The sequence below is a fragment of the Spermophilus citellus genome (genome assembly GCF_964194105.1).
Source record: "Spermophilus citellus genome assembly, chromosome: X".
In the NCBI taxonomy this organism is placed as follows: domain Eukaryota; kingdom Metazoa; phylum Chordata; class Mammalia; order Rodentia; family Sciuridae; genus Spermophilus; species Spermophilus citellus.
The window spans coordinates 117,633,638-117,648,549 of NC_138190.1; the positions used below are offsets into that span (position 1 = coordinate 117,633,638).

The 14,912-nt window shown below is 37.8% G+C and overlaps 1 protein-coding gene across 3 annotated transcripts in view; it reads right to left on the reverse strand.

Annotated features, from left to right (window-relative positions):
- Positions 1 to 14,912, reverse strand: part of LAMP2 (lysosomal associated membrane protein 2) — a 71,062-nt gene that overhangs the window by 13,285 nt on the left and 42,865 nt on the right. For all 3 annotated transcript variants that reach the window (XM_081277577.1, XM_081277576.1, XM_081277578.1), the window contains 5 exons: positions 8,940 to 9,058; positions 7,236 to 7,449; positions 3,386 to 3,544; positions 1,642 to 1,826; positions 660 to 782 (listed from right to left, as the gene is read on the reverse strand). In XM_081277577.1, the coding sequence (XP_081133703.1) occupies positions 660 to 782; positions 1,642 to 1,826; positions 3,386 to 3,544; positions 7,236 to 7,449; positions 8,940 to 9,058 (800 nt within the window). The remainder of the gene's footprint in view (positions 1 to 659; positions 783 to 1,641; positions 1,827 to 3,385; positions 3,545 to 7,235; positions 7,450 to 8,939; positions 9,059 to 14,912) is intronic.

The following is a 14,912-nucleotide window of genomic DNA, read 5'->3' on the forward strand; positions in this document are numbered from 1 at the left end:
CTTAGGGATTAGTGACAAGAACATAAGTCTGTACATGTTCAGTACAGATATAACTCTTTTTTTCTATTTTTGGTAGTACTGGGTGAAATCCAGGGCCTCACACATGCTAGGCAAGCACTCTACCACTGAGCTATACCCCAGCCCTTCTTTCTTAATATTGGTGACCCAAGGTTGGTGAATCCATGAAAGCTGTACCCACAGATACAGAGGCCTTATCATATTCAACAAATGTATTATTATTATTATTATTATTATTATTGACACTATTACAAATGGCATTACTTCCAAAAGGCTGAAAATATTATAATACACAAACATGAGGGTTGTCTAACCAAAAAGAGAAAAAAATATTATCCTGAAAATTATTTATATGTGGAGAGATTAGAGAGTTTTCTTTTAATGTGAGTTAATTCTTGCTCCTACCCTAGAGACTATACAATAGAAAGGCCATTCTTGGTGAAGATTAATAAAAGAGTCCAGCCACAGAACACCAAGCAGACTTTGAGGAATGAAGAGGGATCAATGGACTACACTGTATAATTAATAGTGTTGAAATGGAAAATAAAACAAGACATGAACACCCCCATACACAAATGTTTAAACTTTCAGATGTGTTTCTCAGAGAATGAACCCAACTTTAGAAAAAATCGGTTACTTACAACAGCAAAGACGAAGTCAAGATACTTAATGTTGCTGCTGTTTAGCCTAAGCTGAGCAGTCTGAGGATGGCAGCTGCCAGTGACACCAGTTGAATTGGGGTTAATGTTAATGACTGAAGAAACCTTCAGGGAAAGAAGAAAGGGGAGGTACTGATTAACTATAAAATCTGACAGCAAAGCCTTACACTCTAATAAGACCAACTTCAATGCAGAACAAAACCTCCTTTGTTTGGATACTTAAATTCATGGTGTCTTACTTTCAAACAAACTTGGCACAAACCCTCAAGCTATGACTCAGATGACTTAAAAAACAACAACAACAACAACAGAGGGAAGCTTCCTCAGTAATGAGCCAAATGAAAACACACATTTTTACGGAGCACAAGAGCCATCTGTCTAGTTTCTTTCAATCACGGGATCCTGGAAACAAGATTTGTTCACTGGCACTCCCTCTGGAGCCCAAGTGGAACACTGCAACTAGAAAAGCTATCATGTACTTGAAAGTGTCTTTACGATCTGAGTCATCAAATAGCTGGAAAAAACAGAAAGCTGCACTACTCCTGAACAACAAGCTTCTGTACATTTCAGATAAAAGTATGAAGGAGTTATAGTTTATTTTTTGGTGGTGCTGGGGATGGAACCCAGGGCCTCAAGCATTCTAGGCAAATGTTCTACCACTGAGCTATTTTAAAGCTACTGAAATACAACTCAGCTATGTGTACTTTGACCTACTAAGGGAAAACAGAATCTAAACTCCAAAGAATCCTATAAACTGATAGGTTTTTCTGCTGACCAAGTCAATGCCTTACAAGAAATATTAACTCTTCATGCTCACAGTAACCAATCAAAACTCAAAGTCAACATTGAATCTCTATTTAAAACTGAATTATTCTAGTAACACTACTCTTGGGCTGACAGTAGGATACACAGTATTTGGAAGGAAACACAAAAAGGCTGTAATGATAAAAATAGACAGTCATACCTTATCTTGAGTGATGTTCAGCTGCAGCCCCATGGTAGCCAGTAGACAAGTGCTATTACCATCACGAACCGAATAGTTTCCCACATAGGGATTTTCCTTTGGAGTGGGTGTTGGAGTAGGAGATGGCACAGTGGTGTGAATGATGGGTGCCACTGTGGAATGTTTGTCTTCATCACACAGATATTCTAAAACCAATCAACAAACAAAAGACAATAAACAAAAGTGTTTTTAGTCAAGGTTAGAAAATAAAAATCTAATTTTCAAGCTTTTGTCTTGGAACGTGCTAAAGAGTGGATGATTAAGCTATTCGAGGATATGATCAAACAAAAATCAGGTTTTATCAGCTGAAAACATTATAGGTAGAGCCTTTTGAAAGACCATTCCAGAGCTGGTGATGTATATAGCTCAATGGTAGAGCACATGCCTAGCAAGAGATTCTGGTTTTGACCCACAACACCACATTAAAAAAAAAAAAAAAAGACTTGCTGAAAGATCATTCCACGTGTATATCATAAACTTTACATTTTAAATTCCACAAGAGGGGCTCAGGTTGTAGCTCAGCAGTAGAGCACTCGCCTAGCACATGCAAGGCCCTGGGTTCAATCCTCAGCACCACATAAAAATAAATAAATAAAGGTATTGTGTCCACCTATGACTAAAAAAAATTTTTTTTAAAGCAGTATGAAGATTCCTGGGAAAGCTGGGAATGGATCCACCATTTGACCCAGCTATCGCACGTCTCGGACTATTCCCTGAGGACCTTAAAAAAGCGCTCTATAGGGATATGGCTGCATCAATGATTATAGCCGCACAATTCACAATAGCTAGACTGTGGAACCAATCTAGATGCCCCTCAATAGATGAATGGATAAAAAAAATGCGGCATCTATACACAATGGAGTATTATGCAGCACTAAGAAATGACAAAATCATAGAATTTGCAGGGAAATGGATGGCATTAGAGCAGATTATGCTAAGCGAAGCTAGCCAAGCCCTAAAAAACAAATGCCAAATGTCTGCTTTGATATAAAGAGAACAACTAAGAACAGAACAGGAAGGAAGAGCATGAGGAAAAGACTACAGTAAACAAAGACGAATGGGGGGAGAGAAACGGAGAGAGAAGGGAAAGCATATGGAAATGGCAGGAGACCTTCAATAATACATAAAATTATAAGAGGTTATGAGGGGCAAGGGGAGGGAAAAAAAGGAGAGAATTGAACAACAGCAGGGGAGGTAGAGAGGGAAGATGGGAGGGGAGGGGAGGGGAGGGGGGATAGTAGGGGATAGGAAAGGTAGCAGAATACAACAGTCACTAATATGGCATTATGTAAAAATGTGAATATGTAACAGATGTGATTCTGCAATCTGTATTTGGGGTGAAAATGGGAGTTCAAAACACAATTTGAGTCAAATGTATGAAAGATGATATATCATGAGCTATGTAATGCTTTAAATAATCAATAAAAAAATTTAAAAAAAGTTTTAAAAAATTCCACAAAAACTGTTATTATTTACAAAAAAAAATTTATGGTCTTGTGTAAGCCACAAGTCTTAAAATATAAATGCTTTGAGATAATGACCTTAATGAATACCACCCGATATACTACTTTTTTATTTTATTGATTCTTCTTAGTTATACATGACAGTAGAATTCATTTTGATGTAATTATAGAAGCATGGAATATATTTAATACCACTCTTAAATTAGGATCCTAGTATAGAAAAACATACTTTAAGTACTCACCTTTTGTGCTCACTGTGCCATTTTGGACAAAAGCTTGTACAAGAACATTCCAAATGTGCTGAGTGACATTATTCTTTTTTATAGTTAACAAACTATTGCATCTAAAGATGTCATTCAATGGAACATTTAATGCCACACCATTGTCAATGGTAATAATTCCTACAAAACAAGATTAACAATGACTGTTTCCAAGAAGGCAAGAAAAGAGTGATAATATAAATATATTTGTAATAACTTTCTTCTCACTTCATGCATGAAGTAAACAAAGGGATGTTGAAGGGGGAATAACAATATGTTGAAGGCAATGACAAGTTCACTGTAGCTGAAACATAGGGAATAAGGAAGAAGTAATGGGGGCTAAGAAGAAAAGACAAGTTGCATGTGGTCTCATTTTGAGGAATCTTCTACCAACTAAGGACAGTACAGACTTTCTCTATTGGCAATGAAGGGCTAATTTCAGCGGTAACTAGGACACATATAATTTATTTTAAGGGAGAGAGCAAATTTGTAGGGGACAGGCTGAGCAGAAAACTTTTAAGGGAAGCCACCTAAGAGGGAAACCAGTTAGAAGGCCAATGGTATGGGAGGTGAAAAGTAAGGTGGGGAGTAGGAAGAAAACAAGGGGATCTAATTGAAAATACCTATCTAAGGTAGAATTAAAAGGACTTATTGACGATATAGAAGAAAGAGAGATGAATTAATACAGATTTTATAGTAAAATCCTTACTTTTGTGCTACTATCCCAAAGTAATATCAACTTTAATGGGCTTACAGAGCTTCTTTCTAGATGGAATCTAAAGACTGTTCCATTTCAGGAAATCTTCAGAAGGTGAAAGTGACATTGCAACCATTCTATTCAGGTTTTATTAGAATAGCTAGAGTAGAATTTCAAAAGACAACAATCAGGCACAGTGGGGCCCGCCTGTATTCCCAATGACTCAGGAAGCAAGAGGATCGCACGTTCAAGGGTAGTCTCAGCAACTTAGCAAGGCCCTGAGAAACTTAGTGAGAACCTGTCTCAAAATAAAACAAAAAAAAAAGGAATGGGGATGTAACTCAGTGGTAAAGCACCCCTGAGTTCACCCCTGAGTTCAATCTCAGTCCCCCCATCCAAAAAAAAAAAAAAAAAAAAACTACAATCATATAAATCTATATGGCTTCATTTCTTTTGGAGAAGCAGCAAGAAAGGAAGATATTTCCATTCAAGGCCCTTAATATAGGCTGCCTTCTGTACCTCTCCATCATGTAGCTGCCTTGGCACTAGCTAATAGTCAAAGTAATTGTTAAACCAATGAACTAGAAGATTTTTCCCAAAACTGTTTCTCACTGTTATCTATACAAAAATGAATAGATATGTGAACTGGCTGCATATAAAACAGACCTCAAAAACAAATGAGTAAAAAAAAAAGTTGTAGATATATTGGGGTTACACTATGAAACTATAAGTTTTTAAAACTATGTATTATTTATGAATAGGTACAGATGCAGTAAAATATAAGCACAAAGACAAGAAGTTTACATCTCAAAGTTGTGAGAGTGCTGCCTCCTAACTGGCAAGGAGAAAAATGGAGTTGGGGAGTGAGGACAAAGGAAACCTCAAATGTATCTGTAAAATTTTATCTCTTTAAATAAATAAAATGAAGCAAACACTGAAACACAGCATTTATTAATTATGGGTAATGAGTACCTGTGGGTCTGTTAAATTATTCTCTGTATTTTTAAAATTTTAATCATGAAGAAATGTTTTTAAAAAGAAAATAACAGCTTCAAAGTCACTTCAATTATCAGATGCCTAAAAATAAGTTAGAACTTCAAAACGCTCAATTATTTTAAAAACAATTACTAACAGTGCATTTAAGGAAGCCATTTAAAATTCCAACAAGTTTCAGATATCATAATTAAAAATCCCTCCCTTCTTTAAAATGAAAGGGGGAGATAGATATTAGCATGTCAATTTTTCTGTCCAAATATATCAGACTAAATCTCTCCTTTAACCACTGCCTACGTGGCACAGGCATTTATTACATCATCCCTTGATAACTGTAACAGCCTCTGAAGCTGGCACCGCTGCCTGCAGTCTCCTTATTTCTGAATTAATCCTGTAGAATATTCTTTATAAACTACTCTCTCTGCTTTTGTTATATCTTTCTCTGGCTTTAAAAACCTACAATGGTTCCCCAGTGCCTAGCCCATCAAGCTAAATGTCTTTCCCTGGCTTCCACAGCCCCCTGTAATTTAGACCCACTGCACTGGCCAACTTTGTTTTCCTTCTGCTACACACACAGCCTCTATTTTAATCAGGCAGCTCTCCAATTACTGTTGCACATACTATGCTTCCCCCTGCTGGAAACATCCTGCTCAAAATCCTCTGCTTACTCAAATTTGACTGTTAGCCCAGTTTCAGCTCAGGTCCTACTTGGCCACCCAGCCTTCTCACTCCTCTATTGCTTAATGACCTCTTCTTTCTCTCTGCTCCTAATCAGGACCACTCATAAGAACATTTTTGAAGCTGGCACTCTTGGCCACATGGATGGGTTCAGGGACTATATGCCATATGCAGAATTTACTGTGCACTTTTTCTTTTCTGAGAGAGTATCTAAAGCTTGCCTCACATTGTCAGAAAAGATTGATGAACACTCTCTCCCCTCAAACAAAAACATGAACAGATTAAAAAAAATCAGACTGAGCTCAATGCTTTCCAAATTCATATAACCTGGGAACACAATTCAGCTCCACTGGTTTCTAAGTTCCTTGAAATGAGGGACAAATTTTATCTGACTTCTCAAAAACAATGCAGAACACTAAGATAAATAAATAACATAGCCAATAATCTGCCTTAGTTATTCTCTCAAACTAAGATATCAGTAAAAAGAAAACCAGGATTTAATTTTTTTAAGTCTTAGTCTGTGCTATCTCCCACGTTTTCTGTGAACTCACACACTTCTAGATCTTTAAAATATAGTTTTTTGAGATTTGTAAGTCCATATGAGTTATTAATCCCCAGATTGGGCTGGGGTTGTAGCTCAGTGGTAAAGTGCTTGCCTAGCATGCGTGAGGCCCTGGGTTCGATCCTCAGCACCACATTAATAAATAAAAGTAAAGATTAAAAAAATCACATGTCTGAGCGACTAATGCCTATCTGCCTCTGTTTGTGAAGTCAGAATGAAACACTATCTGTGGGAAGAGCTATGCCACTACAAACACCATGATAACCTCAATAGAGGGGAAGAAAGGAGAGAATTATATTCCCAATAAAATTAAAATCTCCACTATACATGTCTTCAAAATGTTTTAATATGCATTTAAGTTATGGGAATTACAAGAATAAACCTAATTTCCAATACTTTCCCAAGTTCATTTTGACCTGAAATTGTCTCAAAATGGCAGCAAATATTCAACATTTATTCAACATTTGTTCAGGGCCTACTACTTAATAAAATAAATAATAAGTGTACAAATTCTGCAGCTGAACAGACTTTGGTTTGAACACCAGCTGCTGGCCCACCTACTAGATTTATAACCTTTGGGAAAGTCAATGTCATCAAACCTTGATCCCTTTACCTGTAAAACTTTGATCATATCAACTTCCCAAGGTTCTTGTTAAGGATTAAGTGAGAAGTCACAAGTAATACAGGGTAATAAACTGTACAGAGTAAAGCTCTCAAGCCATGCAGTCAACATCATTACTATGTCTAACATTGTGCTATGCATGAGCTTACAGGAGGAGATAAAGAACATGACGTTTCCATTCTAGTTAGGAAGAAAGACATGCATAATGATGGTTTTTAAGTTGCTTACATTATTAATTAAAAGCAAGACAACATAACACAAATCCAATTCTTAAAGTTACCTTTATGTTCAGCATCAGGAAATGTTGTGTGATTATGAATATTGTAGGAAAACGAGATGGTATCGATCAAATAACCAGGAGCATGTTTGGTGAAGTTTACAATCCAGGAAAAACCAGATCCAAATTGCACTGCTATTCTGGGACCATTCTGGTCATCTCCACAAGTGCTTCCCTCATATGTCACATTGCTTAGGTCTGAAATGTTTACCGTTTTCTAGTAGAAAGAGAAATTTAGGGGTGAGGAACAGGTTACAGTGAACACCAAACATGGGGAGACTAGCTGGGTGTGCCACTTCAGTCTATGTCACACATTCTTCATGGCCAGGTTGCCCTTTGCCTGGTGTTCCCCATAAATTAGTCTCAGATTTTCAGCTACACTTCAGTCCCCTGTATGTCTAAAGAGAAAAGGAAAACTGTCCTGATCTATTGTTCTCTAGCTGATTTTGTTTGTTTGTTTGGCAGTGCTGGGGATGGAACCCTCAGCCACACACATGTTCACTGCTAGGAGCCACAAGCAAATATACGATGTATGGCACCTTTGGTTGTAAAGTGACGCCAGCTAGCCACTGAGATATGATTATGTTAAGATTTACATTCATATGGAAATTGGACTCCCGCTGTTCACCTTGGCCTGCTACCTGTTCACCTTGGCCTGCTACGGGACTCATGTTACGGGACTCATGGAGAGTTCCCATTGGTTGGGGAAGGATAGTAGGAGGGAATTCCGGGGGAGGTGGGGGGGGGACCCCGGTTCTGGGAGGCACGCGGTTCCGGTAGATGCCCGCGTGGGAGGACCGGGTTTGGCTTGCCGGCGCCTAGAGAGTATCGGCGGCTTTTTCAAAATAAAGTTTTGTTCCTGCTTGAGTGGCTCGTGATTCTGTGCCCAGCCAAAACTGCGGCAGTTCACCACTGAGCTTTACCTGCAGCTCCTCAGCTGATTTTTTTCAATTAGGCTTTAAAGTAGGTAGAACCTTAACAAAAGAAAATAAGACAAAAGGGTTAAGAATAAATTCCCCAAAAGGAAGATTTTAATAGCAAGCTATTTTTTTAAAAGGGCAAGCTTTAGGGGCTGGGGCTATAACTCAGTGGTAAAGCATGCGTGAGGCATGGGTTTGATCCTCCACACCAAATAAAAATAAATAAAGATATTTAAAAAAAAGATTTTAAAAAGGGCAAGCTTTAATTCTAGCATATTTTAAATATATTACAGAGGTAATTAGACCTGAATATCATGTAGCTTCAGATCATTTGCACTTAACCATCTCTAAGAAAAACTCTCTAAAGAACTAATTGATTAAACTGAGCACAGTGGTGCACGCCTGTAATCCCAGACGCTCAGGAGGCTGAGACAAGAGGATCCCAGGTTCAAAGCCAGCCTCAGCAACAGTGAGGTGCTAAGCAACTCAGTGAGACCCTGTCTCTAAATAAAATACAAAAAGGGCTGCAGATGTGGCTCAGTGGTTGAGTGCCCCTGAGTTCAATCCCTGGTACCAAAAAAAAAGAACTAATTGATTAGAAGAAATATGAATTTCAACACTAAACAGAATACCTACAAGAGTCTACAAGAGTATAATGTTAAAAAATACTCCAGAGAGTTTAAGTGTTAGGTCAGTTAACATGAAACCTTATTTGTATAAATGTACTTAAGGAATAAAAAAGGATTCAGAATTAAATTTCTTCTATAAAACTAAAATATTTACTTACATAAGTTTTGTTTGTAGTTTCATACGTTACTGTGAAATTCATCTGCCACTTCGCATAAAGGCAAGTAGCATTTGATGAATCTGTCAAATTACATTCCAAGGCATGAGACTGGTCAGCTCCTGTATTTATTGAAAAAAAATTAATTATACTACTATATATACATATAGATATATGTATACACACACACACACACACACATATATATATATATATATATATATATATATATATATAAAATAAAACAAGTTCTAGGTACTACTTAAGTTCAACCAGCTCTAAAATGAAACAAAGTATTTTTAAATATATATAGTATCCTGGTGATTGCTTTGCTTTATAAATTTTTAATAGAAGTAGCATTTCCAGGCTGGGGATATAGCTCTGTTGGTAGAGTGCTTGCCTCACATGCACAAAGCCCTGGATTCAATCCCCAATACCACAAACACACACACAAAAAAGTAGCATTTCCCTTCCCAGAGAATGGTTGCTAAACTTGGGATGCTTGAGTACAGACTGGTGATATTCACCTTCTGCCTCCTAATAATCCTTTCCATATTCATCTGTGCACCTTGCTAGTTCTGTCTTAGGCAATTACAGTTTGCCTTTTGGGGGATTTTGAAGTAAATGAAGTAAGGGGAAGCCTCTGAAGGGGATGTTGAATTCCTGCTTCTCTCAAATCAGCTGGTGAAATTTTCTCTGCAATAATGATAGACTCCATGCTCCATAGTCTGTTGCAAGCTACATGCCCTAGGGCACACAGATCTCTTCCCAAATGATTTGATTCTGATGTGATTTAGATATGGGATAGCTCTTCTAAGCTATTGTATGACCAAAAGAAGGAGTAATGCAAAGGCCTGTTAGATTCATAAAAAGGTTAATCTTTAGGGGCTGGGGATGTGGCTCAAGAGGTAGCGCGCTCGCCTGGCATGCCTGCGGCCCGGGTTCGATCCTCAGCACCACATACAAACAAAGATGTTGTGTCCGCCGAAAACTAAAAAATAAATATTAAAAAAATTCTCTCTCTCTCTCTCTCTCTCTCTCTCTCTCTCTCACACTCTCTCTTTAAAAAAAAAGGTTAATCTTTATAAATGTGGAGTTCATCACTTTCACTTTAAAATGGAAAGGTCTGATAAATCTTTTGACATGTACTCAAAATTACTTCCTAAATTCTCAACCTGCTATTTGCTACTTTTTTTTTTTCCTTTTTCTGCAGTGCTGGGGATGGGACCCAGGGCCTCACGCATGACAGGCAAGTGCTCTACCACTGAACTGCACCCCCACCATATGCATCTTCTTTAGGCAGAAAAAAACTTACAGAGCCATTGATAAAGAAAGGGTTTGGGAATTTTCAGCCAACAGCTTTCTCTAATCTTCATAGAAACATTCCCTGCTAAACTGAAGAACCCAAGGCCTCAAATTACTAATGCAGAAAGGGGAAATATTCCAGGCAAACACACCTGTAGCGTAAATAGTGGGCAACCATTTGAAGATTTTTTTCTTCACTGTCTCACACATTACCCAAGGGGTAACCTATTTCTTATTAAAATGGCTACACACCCTTTAGTGACAGCTGAGCAATCCAGTGTCATCTACAGGTAGGGACATGTTCTAGACCAGAGAGAATAAAATCCTCAGAGGGATACCAAGAAGGCATGCCTCAGCAATAGCTTTCAAGCTGTACACAAAAGCCTACCGTCATGCTCAGGAAACCTGGCTGCCTTAGCAAGCCCAAATAGTATGCCAAAGCTTGTGGTTACTGACTGTGACTAAACGTATTGGCTTAGGCTCAAAAAAACTTGAGACCCAAATAGGTTTTCTATCCACTCTCTTTTTTTATGTTATCCCTTTGTTTTGTTTGTTTGTTTGTTTGTTTTTGTTTACCCTTCATTCTTTTCTAAGTGCAATATGGAAATGGAGCTGGCATACACACCTTAGGCATACCCTGCAGCCCAAAGTGCTGGTAATTACAATCTTTTCTAATCATCTGTAGGTTTGTTTTTCATATGTTCTCTCTCTCTGTCTGCATTGAAGTCCCTCACCTTTCAGCCATCCTGCATCCCTAGGATAAATCCCACTTGAGCATGATGAATGACCTTTTTGATATGTTGTTGGATTTGCTTTGCAGGTATTTTATTGAAAATTTCTGCATCTATGCTCATTAGCAATATTGGTTTCCTTTTTTGTTGTGTTCTAGGAGTAGAATGGTGGTTACCAGAGGCTGTGTTAAACAGCCTCTGGTGTGTTAAACAATGGGTACTAAGTTACAGTTAGATAGAAGTAAGAAGCTCTGGTCTGCTGCTGCATAGTAGGGGAACTATAGACAACAATAACATACTGCATGTTAAAAGAAGCTAGAAGAAATTATTTTGAGCTTTCATCATAAAGAAACAATAAGTGTTTAAGGAGATAGATATGTTTAACCTGAGGCTGGGCATGGTGGTGCATGCTAGAGGAGGCAGGAGGATCAAAGCCAGCCTCAACAAGTTAGTAAGGACCTAAGCAACTAAATAAAATACAAAAAAGGGATGGGGATGTGGCTTAGTGGTTAAGTGCACTTGGGTCCAATCCCTAGTACCAAAAAAAAAAAAAAAAAAAAAAAAGTTTAACCTGATTTAAACATTATACAATCTATACATGTATCAAAACATCACATGGTAGTCCATTATGTTTTATGTTTGCTAAATAAAATAAAAAATAAATAATTTAGCACATTCTTCTCATATTCACAGCATTCAAAGCTGTTAAAAATAACCAATGGGCTGGGATTGTGGCTCAGAGGTAGTGCGCTCGCCTAGCATATGTGAAGCACTGGGTTCGATCCTCAGCACCACATAAATATAAAATAAAGACATCGTGTCCACCAAAAAAAAAAAAAAAATAACCAAGAATGGCTGGGGCTGTAGCTCAGGGGTAAAGTGCTTGCCTTGCATGTGTGAGGCACTGGGTTCAATACTCAGCACTGCATAAAAAACAAATAAAAATACTGTGTGTTCATCTACAACTAAATAAATATTTTAAAAAAACAAGCAAGAAAAACATCTCGTGTATTAATCATCTTCTGTAAAAAGATATTAGAGTAACAGAAAATTATGTAAAATAGTAATAGGATCAAGCTATCCTGAGGTGGGAAAATTAAAGCTTTCTTAAGCAGAAGACACAGGTTGAGGTTCACATTTATCACCTGAAATAAAATTCAAGTTAGTCTATGTAACCTGGTGGCCCATGACAAAGAAAAGAGAAATGTGCCCAAGAGACCCAACACAGTTTCAATCCTTTCACACCTTTCTCTGAAAGAATGATTTTTTTTCACTCTTGTTCTCCATCTCCAACTGCACAGGAATCATTTTTTTGCACAAATATCCATCATCTCAAACTCAACAATTCCAAAACTAAAACGCATTCTTCTTACTTTTTCCTCCAAACAGGCTTCCTCTAAGTGAAAGGCAGGGCCAGGCACTTGGGCTCAGGACTCAGGCATTTAAGGAAACAGCTTCTAGCTTCAAATTCTCTCTTAAATCCAATATTTGCCTTTTATTTCTACTCCCAATCTACCACTCCACTCCTAAATTACTATAGATGCCTCCTAGCTGCCCCTGAAAATGCTGCCAGATTTCCTGAGGTGGGAAAATTGAAGCTTTCTGAAGCAGAAGACACAGGTTGAGGTTAGTCCTTAAATACAATTTAGTCCTTAAATACAATTTCCTCTCAGAACATTCTCTGGTTCAAAACTTTTTACTGCTTCCAAAATTCCCATATTAAATTTAAATTCCTCTGCCTGACTTTCAAAGCAATCCTTAATCCTGTCACACCCTATTTCTTCAAGGTCTCTCACACCACTTTCCCAGAACACACCCTTTAATCCAGTTAAACCTGTTTCCCCTGGACCCAAATACCTAACTCCATTCAACTTCTACCCCTAGGCTTCTATTGTTTCTAACACTTGAAATCTACTTTATTCTGCTGACTTAAATGTTCACCTCAAAGATGGTCCTCTTTTTGGCTGCCCAAAATCTGAAACAGCTTCTTCCCCCACAACCTGGTTATAATTTTTGATCAATATCACTGCCAACTATAGAATCTGAAAACACTGGATACTTGCTTTCCCAGCTTCCCTTACAGCAAGAAGAACTTATGTTAGGCTCTATCTAACCAAAGGTATATACACACACAAAGAAGCCTAAGAATGGAGCCAGGAATGGAAGAAGTACCCCGGGGGCCAGGGAGTAGATGCAGCTGGATCAAGTGCCCCAGCAACAACAAGGTAGCAGTGGCCAGTGGTGCAATGTGAAGTTTCAGCTTGGTGGTGGTGGTAGTGCAATTCAGTGGTATGACTTAAGGTCATCCATCAGGCTTTGGGATGTATAGCCAGGAACTCCAGTATTCTGAGTTACATAACATCTTACTGATATGTAACATATATACAGAAAAGTATACAACATAACATATGTAAGGAAAAAGCATATAGCTCAAAGAATTTTCACAAATTGAACCCTCAGGTGTCAAGGAATAGAATATTACAAATACAGTCATCCCTCAGTATCTGAGGGAACTGACTGGTTCCAGGACTCTAAGGATACCAAAATCCTTGGATGCTCAAGGCTCAAATAAAATAGTGTATAATTTGCATATAACCTAGACATCCTCCATATCCTCTAAATCATCCCTAGATTACTTATAATATCTAACAACATGGAAATATTATATAAATGGCTGTTATACTGTATTGTTTAGAAAACAAGAACAAAAGTCTATTCACTATGGATACAATTTTCCCCTAATATTTCAGATCTACAGTTGGTTGAATCTCTAGATATGGATCCCACACATAAGGAGGGCCAACTGTACTCTCAAAGTTATTATTCCCCTCCTGAGAATAACTACCACACTGACTTCTAACAGTAAAGACTTGCTTTTCAACTTGATATAAATGGAATCAATCACTATGCTCTCTTCTGTGTCTGGCTTCTTTTACTCAATATTATGTTTTGTGAGATTCACCCATGTTGTACATAATTGTAGTTTATTCAATGTTACTGCTGCATAGCTTTTCCTTCCCTCCCTCCCTCTTTCCCTCCCTCCCTCCCTTCTTTCCTTCCTTCCTTCCTTCCTTCCTTCCTTCCTTCCTTTCAGTACCAGGAATTAAATACAGGGGTGCTTAACCACTAGCCACATCCCTATACCTTTTTTAAATTTTTATTTTGAGATAGGGTCTCACTAAATGGCTTAGGACCTTGCTAAACTGCTGAGGCAGACCTCCTGCCTCAGGGATTACAGATATGTGCTACCACACCCTGCTCTACACAGCTTTTGATGTGCTACTCATCAGCGTTGCTGATGGACATTTGGATAGCTTCCAGTTTAGTTCTATTACAAATGCTGCTGTAAACATTCTTGAATGTACCAGTAAACACGTGCATGTGTGTGTGTGTGTGTGTGTGTGTGTGTGTGTGTTTGTGTGTACATGTTGGGTATATATCTATGAATAAAACTATAGAGTCAAAGAGCATGCAATGTCCCAGTATCTTTGTAATAAATTAATTTCCTTTCTGCCTAGAATCAATCAGATTTTATTTCTCTTGCTTGAAATCAAGAACCTAGACTGATATGCCATCCATTATTTCAGCAGCCACTGTTTCCACAAAGCTTTCTTGACTATAAAAGCCCTAGAGGAACAGTCATAATGCTTATCCCCACTTTTCAGTATATTTTACACTATCCTAAATTACTCAAAGTTATTTTACGCTGGTTAATCCTGACTTTCTTACTGTCAAAAGCTCCAAAAGAGCAGTTTTCAACTGTTATTTTACAGCAAGCTAGTGTGCCATGGAAAATTATACTATATAGCAAATATTTCATAACTAATAAAAAGTACCAAAGTTTATGAATGATATATATTGGTAGATTCAAGACTCCCTTTTGATAGTGTTTCTCTTGCTCATTTGAATTATAATATGCTCCCTTAATCAGATAATCTTA